Source organism: Perognathus longimembris, chromosome 13 (genome assembly GCF_023159225.1).
Source record: "Perognathus longimembris pacificus isolate PPM17 chromosome 13, ASM2315922v1, whole genome shotgun sequence".
Classification (NCBI taxonomy): Eukaryota; Metazoa; Chordata; class Mammalia; order Rodentia; family Heteromyidae; genus Perognathus; species Perognathus longimembris.
The window spans coordinates 13,831,407-13,851,099 of record NC_063173.1 but is presented as its reverse complement, the minus strand read 5'-3'; the positions used below and the strand labels follow the sequence as shown (position 1 = coordinate 13,851,099).

General features: G+C 39.8%; 2 protein-coding genes across 2 annotated transcripts; both read left to right on the top strand.

Moving 5' to 3' along the window:
- Window positions 1-7,281: 7,281 nt before the first annotated feature.
- On the top strand, window positions 7,282-8,226 carry LOC125361774 (olfactory receptor 51I1). Its single transcript, XM_048360377.1, has one exon. The coding sequence runs from the start codon at window positions 7,282-7,284 to the stop codon at window positions 8,224-8,226; it is 945 nt and encodes a 314-aa protein (XP_048216334.1).
- Window positions 8,227-17,113: 8,887 nt separating this feature from the next.
- On the top strand, window positions 17,114-18,061 carry LOC125362202 (olfactory receptor 51I2-like). The gene has a single exon (XM_048360910.1). The coding sequence runs from the start codon at window positions 17,114-17,116 to the stop codon at window positions 18,059-18,061; it is 948 nt and encodes a 315-aa protein (XP_048216867.1).
- Window positions 18,062-19,693: the final 1,632 nt, after the last annotated feature.

Here is a 19,693-nt window from a genome sequence, read left to right as displayed (position 1 = left end):
CTCAGTAATGGGGCTTCCACACTGGTGGGATGGCTCTGGTATGTTGTATAATTCTGGGTAATATGTTTACAAGTTTGTTTGTTTGTTGTTTTATTTTGCCAGTCCTGGGGCTTGAACTCTGGGTCTAGGCTCTGTCTCTGAGCTTCTTTTGCTCAAGGCTAGTGCTCTACCACTTAAGCCATGGTTTTTCAGAGTATTTTATTGGAGAAAAAGGTCTAATGGACTTTCAACTTCATTTCTTTATTGTCAAGGTGATGTACAGAGGGGTTATAGTTTCATGCATAATGCCCTGGCAGGCTTTGAACCGTGACCCTCAGATCTCAGTCTTCTGAGTAATTAGGATTACACCAATACCCAGTTGCTTTGATATTTTTTTAATGTTACTTTTATATTTCTTAGTAATGAATAATAATTATGTTTTGAGGGGGCTGGTAAGATTCAGAAATAAGGGATGTATTGTATATAGAAAGGCTTGTCTAAGCACCATAGATTTGTATATATATTAAAATTACCAAAAGGCTAGAAATAGGTATAGATGGCTCATTTGAAATCATAACTACCTGATTTCTCCTATTAAAAAAATCCTGGTGGGAGGGGGATATGGGGGAAAAATGAGGGAGGAGGTAACAAGTTGAATAAGAAATATACTCACTGCCTTACATATGAAACTGTAACCCCTCTGTACTTCACTTTGACAATAAAGAAAAAAAATAATAAAAATTCCCTGGTGAATTTTATGTGCCTTGTTGTTTTAGGACTCATAGGGTAGGAGCCAAATGACAACCTGTGTAATTGGCTGCTGTAGTTGGGAAATCTGTTCCTGAGTTCTAAGTCCTGCTTATAGCTCCCTACGTTTGCAGCAAGGCTAGTGAGTCACAGAAACGTTGACCTTTGAAAGTTGGAAAATGGGTATGGAATGTGACTGATCTAGGGAAGTAGGGTAAATTACTCAGGTCTACAGAATCTGTTCATAGCATTGCCAGAACAAGAATCCGAGGTCTTCCCACCCCAGTCTTTGCATAGTTCCTCTCGCTCTAAGAAGCTTGGGTCAGATACCCTCCACCCAGGACTTCGCATTTCATTTCTGCCTAACTCGACCCCAGTTGAACATTCTCCTGCAACAGGCTTTGCCCTCCCAGAGTTTCTCAACTCACCTAAAAACAGGCCGATGGAAGACATCCTCAAAACAGCACATCCTTCTGTCTGCTATAGTGAATTCTTGACTTCCAGTTTTTAAATCTCGCTTTAGGCCCTACGGAGAGAGAAATCTGAAGCTGGCTTTGTCTCTGAAAATTCTTCTGGGAGGTTATAGTCTCTCAGGTCTTTTAATGACTCCTGAGGATAAATAATAATGCTCTTTTAGCTGAGAGACCAATTCTCTACCCCACATAAGATTTTTTTTTTCAGGAGTTGGGCAAACACTCTAGAAGAAAAGCTCAATACCTTCAACAATATACTAGGTTTATGCAATCAATAGTGAACTTTATTTTTTTTTGAATTTTATTTTATTTTATTTTTTCAAATTTTTACAATAGTTAACTTTAAACCAGCAGATAATGTACAATCTGAAAATAACTATTCTTAATATTCTCCCCTCTTTAGTTGGGTTTTTTCTTAACTGTATTTTTTTGTGTTTTCTTTTTTGGTACTGGGGATCGAACCCAGGACGTTGTACTTGCTAGGCCAGCGCTTTGCCACTGAGCTACATCCCAGCCCTATTCTCCCCTCTTTAAATATGTTGAATGGGTCACATCTTTCTTAATCCTACGTAAAAACACAGTTTCTTACACTTTTAGGTCACATCCTAATAATAATAACAATAATAATAGTAATATGTCTTTTCATATATAAATAGAATGTCAAATTTCATGTAACAGTTGAACCATCCAGCATTTAGCCACTTGTTCTCTTAACTCACACTTGGTAACTATAGTGAGGATGAGAGATGGGAATAAGAGTGCTAAATAGCTGCTCTCATATTTAGCATGGCTGTTAAGTGTTCAGGGCTGACTCCTTCTCTCCTTTTTTGATATATCACATAACAATTTTTAAAATTTTGGGTTTTGTTTGCAATGTTTAGATACAACTTATTTTTTTACATTACTTAAATAGAATGTTAGGCAAACACTCTACCACAGAACCATATCCCCAACCATAACCACTTAGTATAATTTTTATTAGCACCAATCATCTGTACAAAGACATTCCATTTTATGATGTTTATTTATGGGTGCAATGCATTTTAATCAGTTGAAATCTTTATAAAAACTTTTATCTTAAGGTTTACATTGTGCTACTTTTCTGGGTTTCATTAGGGTATTTATTTATGCGTGTATATAATATACTTCCTTCTAGCTTCTAACCATAGCATTGGAGGAACAAAGGCATTTATTTGGGGCTTATTAAATTACAGGATTGAAGAAAAGTGCTGACGAACCCAAACCTAAGCTTTTGAGGAGTGGACATGATTTTGGTAGTTCTAGGGTATAAAGATTCAGGGGAAAGGTGGCGAGCTATAACTGAGACTTACTGCCTTGAGACACGCATTTTAGGAGCTTGTTCTGAGGTCATGTGGAGAGCACAGTAAGACTAGATTTGGGAATACTGGAAAGCTGCATCATTGAATAAGCAATTTCTCACTGGCTTTCATCTTTCTGCTAAGCAAAGTTTTAACTCACTGTAGAGCATGAGCTTGTGTTCTGCGTAGAGTTTCTGAGGGGTAACATGCTCTTACGCAAGGCTAGACAGCTAGATTTCTCTGGGATTTACTGTAGGATTTACTAAAGCCTACTTACATGCCTAGAATTTTATCCACTCAAGTAGTATTGGTGGCTTTCTCTGTAATTCTCTTTCTGCCTTGAAAAGAGTGTCAATACTGTCTTATATGTGGCTGTATATACATATTTCTGTGGTTTCTGTTTGGGAGAGAGTTCTCCCAGGGAAATACACAGTTCCTAGAAAGGGAATGTTTGTTCAACACAAGCTGTATCTAAGAAAACCAATTATTACCTTTATTCATATGAAAAAGAACACGTGTGCCATATGTGCACAATGGCTTCTACAACACATCCTAACACTGTTGATACAGGAGCAGCCCAGGTTTGGTTTAAACTGGTAAATGAGATCATGTGTATTTGGCTCTTTGTTGTTGTTTTTAATTACTACTTTAAATGTGGTTTAATACTTTCAGAGGAATGACTGCAGTACTTCACAGGTATATATTGATTATACACAAATAAATCCATTTTTACAGAAATTGTATGGTGGACTTAAATTCCACACATTAATCCATGAGTAGATTTGTGGGACACTTTGCTGATATGCTAATAATAACAATGAGAGGGCAAGTATATTTAAAATATTCTTGGACATATCTACAAGTATGTGTATGAGTCTTCTAGTTAAAAATTATTTTAATACTTTAAATTAGCATTTATAATCAATGTAAAACTGTATAGATTACTGTGCTTGTTTGAAGTTTCAAAATATCTCGGTAGAGCATTGGGCAATTGTAGAAATATATTTGTGTTTCATGGAATGGGTATGAAATGGAAAGGTACAGTGTGAATACTAGTAGGTAAATAAAAGCGCATATGTGGGAATCTTAGAGTATCTGTGATGATGTGTGTTTGTGGGTGTTGTGTGTAGTGTGCTTGTGATCTTGAGCAAGGAAGGACTGATATGCAAGAGGATACAAATGGTGAAACCAAGAATGTGAATCTAAGCATGAGATTCCCCTGGGAGTAATTCTCCTATGGCCCCACTTACTGATGCCATCCTCCCCATTATTTCACTTTCCCTCCTCCCACTGCATAGAAATGAGTCTTGGGATTTGGGGTCATTAATAATTGTATGGCAAGGAGAATGTGCCAGTGCCAGTCTGCTGGCTGGACCCACAGTACCATCAACCCAGCTGCATCTTCCATGAGACATCCTCCATGCGGTGAGTGCTCCATCTCTCCCACTGCCCACCTGGTCCTCCTCAGGACTACGTCCTCAACTCTAACATTCTTACTGACAGTCCAGGCAAACACTAACATTTACATTTTACCTGCATATTTCATATGCCACAGGAATACAATTACTGGGGATATTGCTGTGGGTACATTAATGCTGATATATTTGTTATATCTTGCATATATGCATATATATGCTTATAAGTAAGTGTTTGGAAGTATGTAAATGTGTAGGAATACTTTAAAACTGTGTGTGTGTGTGTGTGTGTGTGTGTGTGTGTGTGTGTATGTGTATGTGTTTAGCCATGAGTCTGCCTGAATTATATGGTATGACAGTGTTACTTGGGGCCCTGGGGCACCTATGATAGTTCCTGTATATAAATCCCACACCTGGGGGTGAGAAGCAGTGCCTATGAATATCTAGATGTGTGGCTGTGTCAAAGCATCAAATATTTGTTGCCTTTCTTGTCATTTTAGATGAGCTTTTTGTATGTGCATATCACACATATTCTGGCCTGCATTTTCCTAGTCTTTTCCTAGACTTTTCTTCCTAGAGTGGTTCTATTTAGGGAATTTGATCACACAACCTTTGTAAACAGTGCAGAAAATAGAAAAGGTCTGTTTGGTGGCAGTGGGGCTTTGTTTTTGTCCACACAGGATGAACTGGAGCATAGATGAAATGCTACCCTTCAGGACTGTATGATAGTTTGCACAATAAAGGTTTAAGGAGAAATAGATGACCTTACCTCTGAAAAATTCTGAGCAGCTCTCAAAGCTGGCAAGACTCTTCTCATTTCTTTAGGACTCAGAGAGAATCTGCAAAAATATATTAGAGAGCTGGGAATGTAGCTTATTGGTAGAGTGCTTGCCTAACATGCATGAAGCCATGGGTTCAATTCTTCAGTATCACATAAACAGAAAAAAAGCCACAAGTGACATTTTGGCTCAAGTGGTAGAGGGCTAGCCTTGAGCAAAAGAAGCTCAGGGACAGTGCTCAGGCACTGAGTCCAAGCCCCTCGACTGGCAAAAATAAAAAGTTAAGAAAAAGCCTATTAGAAAAGCACATCAGGAAAGGCTGGATCTTAAACATACAGCTTTTAAGCTTGGTTGGGAGAAAAAGAAATGTTTCTGCAGGACAAGGGACAAGAAAATCTACCGCAGAAAGGAATGCTTTCTCTCCCAGTAGTAGAAGAGAAAAATTCAAGAAATAGATAAATTTCTTCTTATTGCCCATAAACTTTCAGGATTTTGTCTGACTGATGCCTTGGTTTTATCTACCCTTTGTCACCAGTGAATTTCACTGTATTTACAAGTTCTAGGAGTAGAGTGGAAGCTTAAGGAAAGGCAAAAGATATGGAGAGGTGTTATTTTATTTATTTATTTGGCCAGTCCTAGGCCATGAACTCAGGGCCTGAGCACTGTCCCTGACTTCTTTTTTGCTCAAGGCTAGCACTCTGCCACTTGAGCCACAGCGCCACTTCTGGCCATTTTCTGTGTATGTGGTGCTGAGGAATCGAACCCAGGGCCTCATGTATACGAGGCAAGCACTCTTGCCACTAGGCCATATTCCCAGCCCCTGGAGAGGTGTTATATTATACTGGAATGCCGGAGGAGAGCTTCAATTCTGAGCTATCAAATATCATGGAAATACAATTGTTGAAATATTTTAATTAAAGACTAAAAAGAAATCTTGACCTATTTTCTACATTTTCAGCATCCCAACTCACTTTACTTGGAGTTGAGCTACTGCTGCTTAAAGACAAACAGCAAAAGAAGATATATTAAAGGGACCATACATAAAAGAGTCAATGTAGGGAGAAAATGAAGACATTCCACCCTTAAACAAAGAAGGCAGCTTTCAAAAGGTGAGTTTCCAATTCTGCTTGTTCTATTACAAATGTTCTAGAACATTAGAAAAAAATGTCTTACATTGAAAAACAAAGCTGTCAGTGGTCACCTTCTCCTGTTTCAGGGAGGTGGCATAAATGGCACAATCCAATGAAATGAGCAATAACACAATACAATCTTAATATGATTGAATCCTGGAGCATAGAATCACGTTGGGGAAGCAGACAGATCAGCAGCTAAATTACAAGCTTCCTTTCCTTGGCATCAGGAAAGGTAGGGTTTCAAGCAATTTAGCTAAGAATTGGGGAAGGGTGATAAGGTAGAAGCCTATGTAGTGTTTATGTATGAGATGGTCTGGCATATACTTAATTGCCTGAAGGGAAAGAAGCAGGAAGGAAAGCAGATTAAAGTGTCATACAATGGACTAATAACAACTGTTTCTGAAGGAGATAGCAGAAAATGGATTTTTGAAGCTTAGAGTATCTGTCTTTGGAGAAAAAACACATTTACTTCTCAAAAAAAAATAAGGATGAGCATAAATAAAGGCAGACATAAGTTTAAGACAGGGTTATGGTAACAAATATTTCTCTTCTTTTTTTATTATCTCAGTAGTTCATTATTCTCCTTGCTTCTTTGAGTCACCACCTACACACCTATTTGGTTATAGAATTCACCAAAGATTGAGGTTTGCTGTATGACTCTGAAAGGGAAGAAAGGAGGAGATGAAGAAACTAGTCTTATGTGAAAACATGTCAATGAAAACTAAGAAGAAAGTGTTAATTGTCAAATAGATTAGAAGAGAATGGAGGAGATATGGAGATTTCATAGCTACACAGACAGGAGAAGGCCAGGGATCTGGGAAGTAGAGTTCTGATGTGAATATGAACAACTTAGACTTTAAGATTCCAAAGTAGAATGATTTTTGATGGTGACAACTTCAGGGGCCAGCTATGGGATCGGGAGGCTGAGGCAAAGTCTGAGTAAAGAATATCAAAGTTCTAGTTTTATGGCTTTAGATGGTCTATTTATGACATCCACTGAAAAATTCTCAGATTTGGACAATTCTCTCATCCCTGCCTGGTCTGTCCTAATGTCTACCTTTTCTTCAGAATTCTGAGAATCTTGTTTCTGGGTTAGATGGGGAAGTGAAGGGGTGCTGAGGTTTATGGTGAGGGTCAGAGCACCTCACTCATGATTTCTCTTACCTTTTACCTTATTGCCCTGCCATGCAATAGGCACACATTTGCTCATGGAGTTGCCACAACCACAAAGAGAATGTGCTGGGCCCTGGTAGTATAGAAACGAGTAGAATTCATCTCCTTCCTCAAACAACTCGGATTCTAAACGGGGAGCCAGAAACAGACACACAATTTCAATCTCTGAACTTTTGGAGATAGGCTATCTGACAGAAATAAAGTGAAGAATTCCCCCCAATACACCCTCTTGGGCTTATTCCCCCTCTCAATTTCTCCCTGCCATGCTGGGCCTCAATGGTACTCCCTTCCAGCCAGCCACACTCCAACTGACAGGCATTCCTGGGATGCAGACAGGCCAGGCCTGGGTTGCCCTGATTTTCTGCATCCTCTACCTGATCTCCATCTTAGGCAACCTGAGTATCCTTGCTCTGGTGGTTCGGGAGCCTGCTCTTCACCAGCCCATGTACTACTTCCTCTCTATGCTGTCTCTCAACGACCTGGGCGTGTCCTTTTCTACACTTCCCACGGTGCTGGCTACCTTCTGCTTCAACTACCGCCATGTTGGCTTCGATGCCTGCCTAGTGCAGATGTTCTTCATTCACACGTTCTCTTTCATGGAATCGGGCATCCTTCTGGCCATGAGCTTTGATCGTTTTGTGGCTATCTGTGACCCGCTGCGCTATGCCACGGTGCTCACCAACAGCCGCATCTTGGCTATGGGCTTGGGGATCCTCGCCAAGAGTTTCGTCACCCTCTTTCCTTTCCCCTTCCTGGTGAAAAGGCTGCCGTTCTGCAAGGGCAATGTTTTGCACCACTCCTATTGCCTCCATCCTGACCTCATGAAAGTGGCCTGTGGCGACATCCATGTCAACAACATCTATGGACTCTTTGTGGTCATTTTCACATACGGCGTGGACTCGGTTTTCATCCTTCTTTCCTACGCCTTGATCCTGAGAGCCGTGTTGGCCATCGCGTCCCAGGAGCAGCGGCTCAAGGCACTGAACACCTGCATGTCACACATCTGTGCGGTGCTGGCCTTTTATGTGCCCATCATTGCTGTCTCTATGATTCACCGCTTCTGGAAGAGCGCCCCACCTGTGGTTCATGTCATGATGTCCAATGTCTACCTGTTTGTACCCCCCATGTTAAACCCCATCATATACAGTGTGAAGACCAAGGAGATTCGCAGAGGGATCCTCAAGCTCTTCCAGAAATCCCAGGCCTGAGGAAGGCTGCAGGCCTGGAGGAAACTCCTTTGAAGGAAGGATTATCATTTACCTTCCAGGCATGCTAAAACAAGGAAGAAGACCCAGACTCTTGAGAGTTATGAGTTTGAAACCAAATAAAGAATATCTACGACAGGAGTAAATGTGATTGAGGTACAGTTTATGCATATAAGAAAATATCATAATACAATCACTTTCTATGTGAAAATAATTTAAAATGAAGGGTTATCTCTATGGTACAATGTCTAATTCAATAAAATGTTGTACATCTTTATTGAAAATTGTGTAAAAATTATTATGCTAAGAATATTATAATGGTGAACACACAATATTTAATTACCAGATATTCCTGAAAAGCGAAAAAGGAAGGAAACAAAACAAAACAGATGATCTTGAGAACAATTTATTATCACTAAGATTGAAGGGGTACATTTAAAGACAGACAAAATGCTATGGAGTTTTGCTGTTTTCATGTAAGAGGAAGATTGATTTGGTTCATGTAAATGAAAACAGGTTCTGTTGGATGGTTAGGAAATAGCTTGTGAAGGATAAGAGGGGTTAGAAATAACACCTGGTTCAGGATGGTAGGTAGAAAAAGAGGTGGTAGTTTCTGCAGATGAAACTGCCTTATAACAAATTGTTAGCCCAAAATGTTTACAGCCTTAACATTGAACAATAGCATTGAATATCTGGTAGCTTGCTAGGGAAACACAATATCAGGTGCCACATTACTGAATGAGAACTGCATTTACTAAAAACTTGAGAGAATACATCTTGAGAAGCGTTATACTTCCCTTTTCTAACATCTCTCGGAAATTAGATGCTTATCCATGGGTTCACAACAAGAATAAACAGACAAATGGACAACATGAGTTTGGAAAAATGGTTCTCAATGTTTGAGTCTCAGACTACCACGATCAGCAACACTTGGAATTTTGTTAGTCATGCAAATTCTAGGGACATTTCTCAGCCTGCCTGTACTCAGAATTCTGGGATGCAGGATCTAAGAGTTTGGATTTTAACAGGTATCCCAACTTGTTTGGACTCATTCATATTAGTCTACAATGTGTGGGGACGTTGCAAATGCTCTTGTTTAGATAAAGAGGAGATTTTCTCATTGAGAAGCTTGAGAAACAGTGTCTTGAAATATTGCTTAGCTAGAGGAATACTAAGTACATCAGAACCAAGAATGTGCTGAGCATTGAAGACTTGTAACCTTACCATTTCTGTGAGCTGATGGAGGTACAGCAGAGAGAAAGCTTCAGGGAGGAATTTGAGAATTTCCAGCCACTGCAGTCACCATCCTATCATGTAACAGAATTTCCTTTCCTCCCAATTCTTACTCTTCTATCCCAACTCCCTGAAATCCAAAATTCATCTTAGTTCCAATTTTTGGGCTTCTCTCTGGGCATACAGAACCTCAAGAAAACAAATATTTTTCAAAAAGATCAGGTATCATGGGCTGGGGATATAGCCTAGTGGCAAGAGTGCCTGCCTCGGATACACGAGGCCCTAGGTTCGATTCCCCAGCACCACATATACAGAAAACGGCCAGAAGCGGCGCTGTGGCTCAAGTGGCGGAGTGCTAGCCTTGAGCGGGAAGAAGCCAGGGACAGTGCTCAGGCCCTGAGTCCAAGGCCCAGGACTGGCCAAAAAAAAAAAAAAGATCAGGTATCAGACAAGAGTAATTTGTGACCGGTGGTTGGGTATGTACAAGTCTTCTGATCAGGACCTGGTTTGAGAGATCTCTGCTTTATTCCAGTGTAGAAAGTTCCACTTTCACAGTACAGAGCACACTCAGTTTTCTATTGAAATGTTACAGTGGAAAGAGACTCCTAATGTCCACACAGATGACTTTGAACACTTACAATAAACTTTCTGTAGTGACATTTGTGCACATGTTATGTTCAGTTAGTACTACTAGAAGGAATATTTAGGCTTTTGTGATTGATCCATTCATTTAATAGAACCTTGGAAAATGACATTTCAAAGGTTAAAAATAAGATATGTTGCAATCATAGCTAAAATTCTATTTCTACTTTAGGGTTTGGCACACTAAGTATTATTCAAATGACTAATCAAATAATTGATTAACATATAATCAGATACTAATAAATGAGGGAACTGAACTCAGACTGATGCTCCTCCCCCCTCCCTCCCTCTCTCTCTCTCCTTCCCTCCCTCTCTCTCTCTCCTTCCCTCCCTCTCTCTCTCCTTCCCTCCCTTTCCTTTCCCTTTCCCTTTCCTTTCCTTCCCTTCCCTTTCCTTTCTTTCCTTTCCTACCTGTAAGGATATAGTTACTCATTTCATTCTGTGACTTCAAAATAGTTGTCTCAACTCCTTGCCAGAGACTTACGATAAATCTGAGGCATCCTTTAGGTTTCCTTCCTCCATGAGTCTGTGGCCTCATGCCTGAGAATGTCTGATTTCTTCTGAAGTCCATGTCCTGATAAAACTTCATTACCTCTGACTCATCCTATCCTGTACCAATCACAGAAGGCAAATATGTTCTTTTCAAAGGCTCTACTGCTACTTCATACTTTATAATTGCCCTGTTTGCCTCCCCACACCCATCCTGTAGACTGATGGAAAAAGGAGAGTTCTTTTCTGCTACTCTTTCCCTTCACAGAGTCTTACTCTATATGAAACTAAAATGAAGAAGGGTTAAAATGAGATATTCAATAAGAGCGACAGGTATTGGAAGAAAGAACATGTTGGAATTGGGACCCAAAGCAGAACTTATGATGAGATAGAATCTAATGTGTGCTAAATTCAGTTAAAAACAAAGAAACAGGGCTGGGAATATGGCCTGGTGGCAAGAGTGCTTGCCTCCTACACATGAAGCTCTCTCTTGGTTCCCCAGGACCACATATATGGAAAACGGCCAGAAGGGGCACTGTGGCTCAGGTGGCAGAGTGCTAGCCTTGAGCGGGAAGAAGCCAGGGAAGAAGTGCTCAGGCCCTGAGTCCAAGGCCCAGGACTGGCAAAAACAAAACAAAACAAAAAAACCCCCAAAAAACAAAGAAACAAATTATGATAATCTTCTTGTGTCTCTATCTCTTACAGATAATGATGAATTACTTAAAATAATACACTATCTAAAATACACTACCTAATACACTACTTAAAATAATACACTACCTAAAATAAGGGGAGAAAATAGTAGATTCATGAAGCTATCAAGGTAGGGCTTAAACTTAGGTGTATGTAGCTTTGCGCCCAATATCCCTCCAGTGTATTGGGATGGCTCTCTAGAAAGAAACTCTGAACTTCTGGAACTTGGTGCAGGGTTGAGAGGAAGGTAAGAGGAGTAGGAATTTGTTAAGGAGTAACGGTGATAGATTTAAATAGCCAAGGTCACATTCTCTATTGCTTAAATTCTGGGATTGTCTTTGCCATCCAGGCCCTATTCGCTGATATCCGCACCTTGGAATTTGCCTGCCATACACTAAACTTTAGATGCTATCTGGGATCTAGGTTAAGTCAGACTTCAGAGAGCACGTTTCTGGAGATTTCTTGCAATCATTTTATTTTTTTGGTGGCAGGATAATTGTGTGTGTGTGCGCACACGCGTGTGCACGCCTGTGTATGTGGGTGTGTGTTGGTTTTCTCCTTTTTCTTCTTCCTCATAAGGAAGGAGTTAAAAATGTATGTTGTCTGTGGAGAGATGACAGTATCCCTCTAGGGGAAATATTGTTACTTTTCTATTCCCAAGGTGAAATCTAACCCTGTCCCTTTTGAGCTCACCAGAACAGCCTTACACTCAGACAAAGCAGGACACGAGTGGTCCTGGTGTCTGAGAACTCTCACTTAGAGAATAAAGTCTGCTTCTTGTTTTGCATTGCACCTACTTGAGAACCACTGTGGATCCATTTTGAGCTGCGGTTCTGTGATAATCCACTTCTCACTCCCCCAAAGCCATCTAGGTGAGTTTCAATCTCTATGTGTCTCCAGGGGTGTGAGGGTAATACTTTGCTCCTAGTACTATTTTATTTTGTCTTTCTGTTTGAATTTCCTGACTCTCTCTTAATTATGTCTGTATTCGTGAATGAATTTCTATCCGTGTGTCCATTTGAATCATTGACATACTTTTGTTTAGCCCATGACAGAACAGAAATAATTGTCCAAATGCCTTTGTGGTCTCCCAGCCACTTTCAAACAGGGCTGTCAGAGTGGATGACTACATGCTAGCAGCTGACAGCTGGCCAATGCTCTGTGCCACACACTGAAGTTCTGCTGCTGAATAGGAAAGACCTTGACAGCTTGAAACATCAGGCCTGGAGTTCTCAAGAAAGCTGGAAGGGCTTTTCATCCCAATTCAGGAGATGCTGGCAACCTCCCTTTAGCTTGTCCTAAGGGAGAATCCTGTCTTTGTTCACATTTCTCCATTGTGTAGAAACTTTTTGTGTTATCATAGCTTTGGGTCTGAGAAAAATAATGTGCCTTATTTGAACCCCAGCTTATATTGATGGGATTCACCAATCACCCCTTACTTCCTCCCATTCTCTTGTGCTCTCCTCTTGTTAAAGTGCAATTTGGCCCTAGCAGTCCATTCAATTGTATGTTCATTTAGTATATTCTTGCTTTTTAAAATCATTGCTTTTGGGATTACTGGAGTTTGAATTCAGAGACTCACTCTTGCTAGGCAAATGTTTTACTACATGAGGCATGTTCCCAGTCCTTTTTGGCTATAGTTGACCTTTTCATATAGTCTTGTGCTTTTGTCAGGGCTAGCCTTAGGCAAGTAAGATTATAGGCATGAGCCACCATGCCTAGCCTATGCTTTTATTCATTTATTTTTTCATGAGCTCATTTGTGCATCACAGCTAGGGGGAGTCTGTGAGGTAAAAAGACTCAAGTACAAGCCTGACATTAAAAAAGCTACAGACACATAAAGGAACATTTTTGATGTTTTAAAAATCATTTTATTAGGATTAACTTAAAATAGGATATGTAGGAAAATTACTCACTAGGTTTTGTGACATTTCTGAAAATGCTTACTGAAGATATATTCACCAAAACAATAAAATACTAGAGGAAGAATAAAATACTAGCAGAACTATTCTGTACTGGGTAAAGAATCAGATTGGTTGCCAATTGGTGACGAACTAAGTTTTAAAAGATGTAATATTCTGCCAAGCACAAGTGTCATCTTCACAAACGAGGAGAAATTTGAAGTTCTAGATGAGAAGCTTGGTTGTTTTTCTGCATAAGTAGTATTATGAAATCGTGCTAGTTGCAAAATTCTGTGACACTGTGATTTCTATTAAGATTGTTTCCCAGGGGAACCATGTAAAAACAGGTCAGACTTAGCTTAGCCAAGTACTGTATACTTGAATTCACACAAAAAGTGGAGAATAGGGGAGCAGATATGAAAAGTGCCTGACATGGAGTGGTATAAATGAACCTCAGACACCCTGTCCTTGCTTCTATTTTCTCCTTGAAGGAGAACACAAGGGAGGAAGTGAAAGATCAGAAGAAAAATGACACAGGACAACATCTGGCATTATTCTTCTAGCTCTGGAGGGGAGTTGAGGCCTGGGGTAGCACAGAGGCCTACTCTCACTGTAGGTGGCATAAGGATTGATGGATCGAATGCCCAGATATCATATTTTAGAGTAAGATGACATTACGACATTACGACATTACTGAGAAACAAATAAAATGACTTTGTATTAAGAAAAAAAAAGATTGTTTCTCATGGGTCATCTTGACAAGAGATCGCACATGGTTTGGAAACTGTAAGTTAGATATTTTGAGAAGGAGCTTTAGAAGAGTTCATGATCAAAACTTCATTCCATTACACATTTGTTTACTTAAAGTACTCACAATTTGCGATGTATTTGGACTTGTGGTAGTATTAAGTAGCTATTAGGAAAGATCAGCATAAATGATCTTTTCTATGTGGCATTCACACTCTAATAAGGGAAGCAGACATTAATAAATAACACTTTGGCAGCACATATACTAAAAAAATAGGAAGTTTTTTCCCCCTTTATTGTCAAAGTGAAGTACAGAGGGGTTACAGTTTCATATGTAAGGCAGTGAATACATTTCTTGTTCAACTTGTCACCTCCTCCTTCATTTTTGCCCCGCCTCCCCTTTTCCCTCTCCTGCACCCCCCCCCCAATGAGTTGTATAGTTGTTTACACCAAATGGTTTTATAAGTATTGCTTTTGGAATAATTTGTCTTTTTATCCTTTGTCTCTCGATTTTGGTATTCCCTTTCCCTTCCCTAGTTGTAATACATGCATATACAGTATCCAGGGTACTAAGATCAGATACAGTGATAGTGGGAGTGCATATTTTGTGAGGAAACTACAGGTATCGTGAAGATGGTAACCTGAGTAAGATTTATCGTACTTCTGTGTCTAACTAAACACGTAGTGAAAACAGACTTAAGCTTAAGACAGGAGTGCTCTTTGTAAGTTGGGGAGAGCTAATGGGAATAGTGGTTTTAGGATGTAATGTGAGTGTGATCACTGCAAGTATTCACGTTAAGCATGGTGACAAGTTTGGTAAGAATGCCATAGGTGAATTTCTCTCATTGGGTGCATGACTGGACTTTTAGTCTGATTGGAAATTTAGGAAGTTACAACAGTATTCTCAATTCTAGACTACATCTGTGGGTATCATGTGGAATATTATGAGCAAGTCACAGTTTTCTTTCTTTTTATAAAGTGTACTGCTTTTGTTTATTCATGCATTATGTAACCGTACTTATGTATACAATAAACAGCATGGAATTTTAGGCAAATTCATATTTCTTTAGAGACTTTTCAGCATGCTGAAGAACCCCACAGAAGGAAATATGAGTTTGTATTCCAAACAAGGATGGGAAAGAAAGGTAGAAACTTAGGACATGCTTGCAAATTTCATTTCTTTCTAAAAGATTGTCACTGTAAAGTGACTAGAATGTTACAAAAATGATTCTGGAATGTAGCGCAACACTGCATTGACTGACAAGGCTTGCAATATTGAAAATTGGGTAGTACCACACCCAAAGATCCGAATTTAATTGTTTGGGGAGTTATCTTGGCACTGGGATTCTAGTCATGTCCAATCAAGGCTGAGAATTCCTGATCTCTAAAGGTGGAACCAAAAGAAATATATGAATAAGATGCACAAAATCCTGTGTCAACTGCAAGAGATGCTGTTTGTGAGAAAAGCATAGAGATAGCACGCACAGGATTCCAGCAAAACTGTGTGAGAAGAGCAAAGCCAGGATTGATTCAGGGAACTCATGGTTGCACTGTCCTTATTCATGCTCATAGCTCTTTATAGTCTCTTCACTACGAATTTCCCTAGTTATCCATTCCAAAAATCTTAGAGGTGCATAAGCCATTCACATCAATAGTGAACAGTCATAATCTGAAGAATTGGTGCATCATCAGTGATTCATACAACCAGTCTGTTGAGTAAATGGATAACTGGAGTCACTTCAGCTTACTAATTGTTTTGTTTTAAATTGTAAAGGTGATGTACAGAGGGGTTACAGTTACATAACTCAGGTAATGAATACATTTCCTTTTGAACAGTGTTACCCTCTCCCTCATTTTCTCCCAGTTTTTCCCCTCCTCATACTAATTGTAACTATATCTTACTGCTTAATGTTGTTAAAACATTACAAATTTAATTTATTGTGTTATATTATATCTATTACATTACAGTTGGTGATGCTTGCATTGCTTTACTTTACTGATAATTTATGTTAAATTGTATCTTTCTCCCTAATCTCTTGCTCATTGATGACTTCTTAAATCTTTGTCTTTGATTTTTGCATAGATTCTAAGTAAAATATGCTCATTTTAAAGTACTGACTAGCCTTTATGAATTCTGTTTTATCACTCAGAGTGTGACTTGCATTTACTGCAATTTTAACCCAGACATGAATTTCCTTTGTCATTAATATTCAGTTTTCTTTCTTCAATGTTCTAAGGTACAGTGTCCCTTCCTTCCTTTTTCCTTTTTTTTGAGTACTAGGTGTTGAACTCGGGGTCTAGCACTTGACATGCAGGCATACTTCAGCTCTTTTGGACTTGGTTATTTTCCCAATAGTCTTGCATGGATGCCTCATCAGAGCCACAGTCCTGATGTCAGTCTCCCACATAGTTAGAGTGACATGCATAACCACTGAGTTCAGTTATTGATTGAGATAAGGTCTTGCGTTTATGGCTAAGCTGACCTCAACATGCAGTACTTCTTGTCTCTACCTCCAGAATAGCTAGAATTACAGGCATGAGCCACCATGGATGCCCAGCCGTACTGCAGCCTTCATTCAAAGCCTCATTCCCTCTCTGAGACAGGGGAGGTAGCAATGGAGAACATCACTTTCCCAGGTAGTCTTGTCTTCTCAGGTCCATGTTGGCGGAGCTAAAACTTAACTCTTTTTGATAAACCTAGTCTATGTCAAACCAAGTCAGCTCACATCTCTATTATGAAATTAGAAACAAGCACTGAACATACAATAATTTTGCCTTTTTCAGATAAGAAAATATTATTACCCTCATTTTACAAGAAGGAAGTAAAGTAAACAAATAAAACAGAACCTGGGATCAAAGTCCATCATGCACACCATGTATCTATCTAGCTACTATAAAATTTAACTCAGATCTAATTTGTCCCAATGTTTCTGCTCTGAAGTTATAAGGTATGTTTTCTCTCATAAGCCTGGGCAATCTCAAGTATCTATTTCACATGTAACATGTTCTCAGAAGAACAGGAAGAAAGATGAGACCATCTAGTATTACAACTCTCCCTGTTTTCCTTATCTCCTTTCTTCAACCTTTAGGGTGGGCTCCTATGGCAGAAGACTAAAAAGCAGGAGATAACTTTAGATTTTTTTTTTTCAAATGGCAGAGGAAGACTGATCTTGGTTGGTGGTACCATGGGAATGAAGAGTAATGAGAGTGTTGACCTCTTCTCTGTCTACCTGACTGGCATCCCAGGACTGGAGGCCCAACATGTCTGGCTCTCCATCCCTTTCTTTACCATGTACATAGTGGCCATTGTGGGCAACAGCTTAATCATGGCAGCGGTACAGGCGGACTCTGCCCTACATGAGCCCATGTACCTGTTCCTTTCCATGTTGGCCATCACTGAGGTGGGTGTCTCCGTGTCCACATTGCCCACTGTCATGGGTATTCTTTGGTTTGATGCCCGCAGGGTTAACTTTGATGGTTGTTTGGCCCAGATGTTCTTTATTCACACATTCTCCGGCATGGAGTCAGGTGTCCTGTTGGCCATGAGTTACGACCGCTTTGTAGCCATCTACAACCCACTGCGCTACACAGCCATCCTGACCCTGCCACGTATCATCTCCATGGGCGCAGGGATTACACTGAAGAGTGTGGCGCTCATGGCTCCGCTTCCGGTTCTTCTGAGGCAACTGCCCTATTGCCACATTAACATCCTCTCCCATTCCTACTGCCTCCACTCGGACCTGATCCAGCTGCCCTGTGCTGATACCAAGCTCAACAGCCTCCTGGGCTTGTCCATCGTTCTGGCCACGTTTGGACTGGACTCTCTACTTATCGTGGTTTCTTATGCACTAATTCTTTACACAGTGCTGGGCATTGCTTCTGGGGAAGGACGGAAGAAGGCACTCAACACGTGTGTGTCACACATTTGTGCGGTCCTTGTGTACTATGTGCCTATGATTGGCGTGTCGGTCATGCATCGCGTGGCTAAGCATGCTTCACCCATGGCCCACACCCTCATGTCCAGCATTTACCTCTTTGTGCCACCGGTGCTCAACCCTATTATTTACAGCATTAAGACTCGCCCCATCCGACAGGGAATAGTCAGCTTATTCTGCAAGAAGGAATCAGTCTGAACTAAGAGAAGGCCCATTCTTCAATCTGCAAACGGATCAGGTTTCTGATTTGGGCAGAACTCTATACTAGACATTTTGAGAAGGAAGAGGAAGGAAGAATTCTAATCATAATTGTAATCATCTGCCCAGATCCCAAGTTGTTCCTAAAGCCTTTACATTTAAAGGTATATATGTGCATTTATTTATTTGATTTGTGTGTGCCTCTCTGTGTACATATGTATGTACCTTTCTTCTCTGGCCAGATATGAAAACACGGGGGCACATAGAGTGAATTCACAGCTTCTACATTCCCTCAACATTCCTAACAAGTTAATATTAAGAATTTAGACTTCACTAAATTTGAGTTGAAATAAAGCAAATTTTTATGAGATAGCTAGGGATTATGAGTGTTCCCTTTGCAATACATAAAAATGATTTTTCCTTGAGCAGAATGAGTCAGATATTCATGGTTTACATGTGCTTTCTTCATTATTTTATAATAGCACCTTTTTTCACTGTCAACATTGTCCTTATTTAACCAGTCTTGAGGTTTGAACTCAGGGCCTAAGGCTGTCCCTGAGCTTTTATGCTCAAGACTAGCACTCTAGCAATTGAGCCATAGCTCAATTTCTGGCTTACTTTTGTGGGTTTAATTGGAAGTAAGAGTCTCAAATTTTTTTCCTTCCTCAGACTGGCTTCAAACAATGATACTCAGATATCAGTTTCCTGAGAACCTAGAATTATAGGCATGAGCCACCATTACCCTGTTTTAAATTTAATTTAAAAATAAATATTCTACTAGTGGAATGTGACTTAGCTCAACATGAATTTTATTCCATTTTACTTTCTCCTTACTGTGAAGGTTAATGAAAAATTTGATAACATAAATAAGATTATATCAACATTATTTTACCACCACTTAGAGCCATTGTTAAATAAATACTTTTGCAATCAAATTATAAAACACATATGACTGTTATCCAAAATAGTTTAGTGACTTAATGAAAAATATTTTCATTGGATTCCTCTATACTTTGGATGAAAACAATAAAATTGATCTCATTTGTCTTATACTGAGTATTTTACTTAGCCATTGGTGTCATTTACTTCATCAAAATCTATGCCAACATTTCTGGTAGTCCCTTTGTTTGGGAACTGTTTTTTTTTTTTTTTGGCCAGTCCTGGGCCTTGGACTCAGGGCCTGAGCACTGTCCCTGGCTTCCTTTTTGCTCAAGGCTAGCACTCTGCCACTTGAGCCACAGTGCCACTTCTGGCCGTTTTCTGTATATGTGGTGCTGGGGAATTGAACCCAGGGCCTCAGGTGTACAAGGCAAGCACTCTTGCCACTAGGCCATATCCCCAGCCCGGGGACTTAATTTTTAAAAATGTTTTATTTTAGAGGTGATGTATAGAGGCATTGCAGTTACAGAAGTCAGGTAATGAGAAAAAAATTAAAATTCTTTATTGTTAAAGTGGAATACAGAGGGGTTACAGTTTCATATGTAAGGCAGTGAGTACATTTCTTATCTTTGGAACAGTGCCAGCCCTACCTCATTTTCTCCAAGTTTTCCCCCTCCTGACACCTCCTTCTCACTAAGCTGTATAATTCATTTTCAACATAATGTCTAGTGAGTATCACTGTTGAATAAGTTC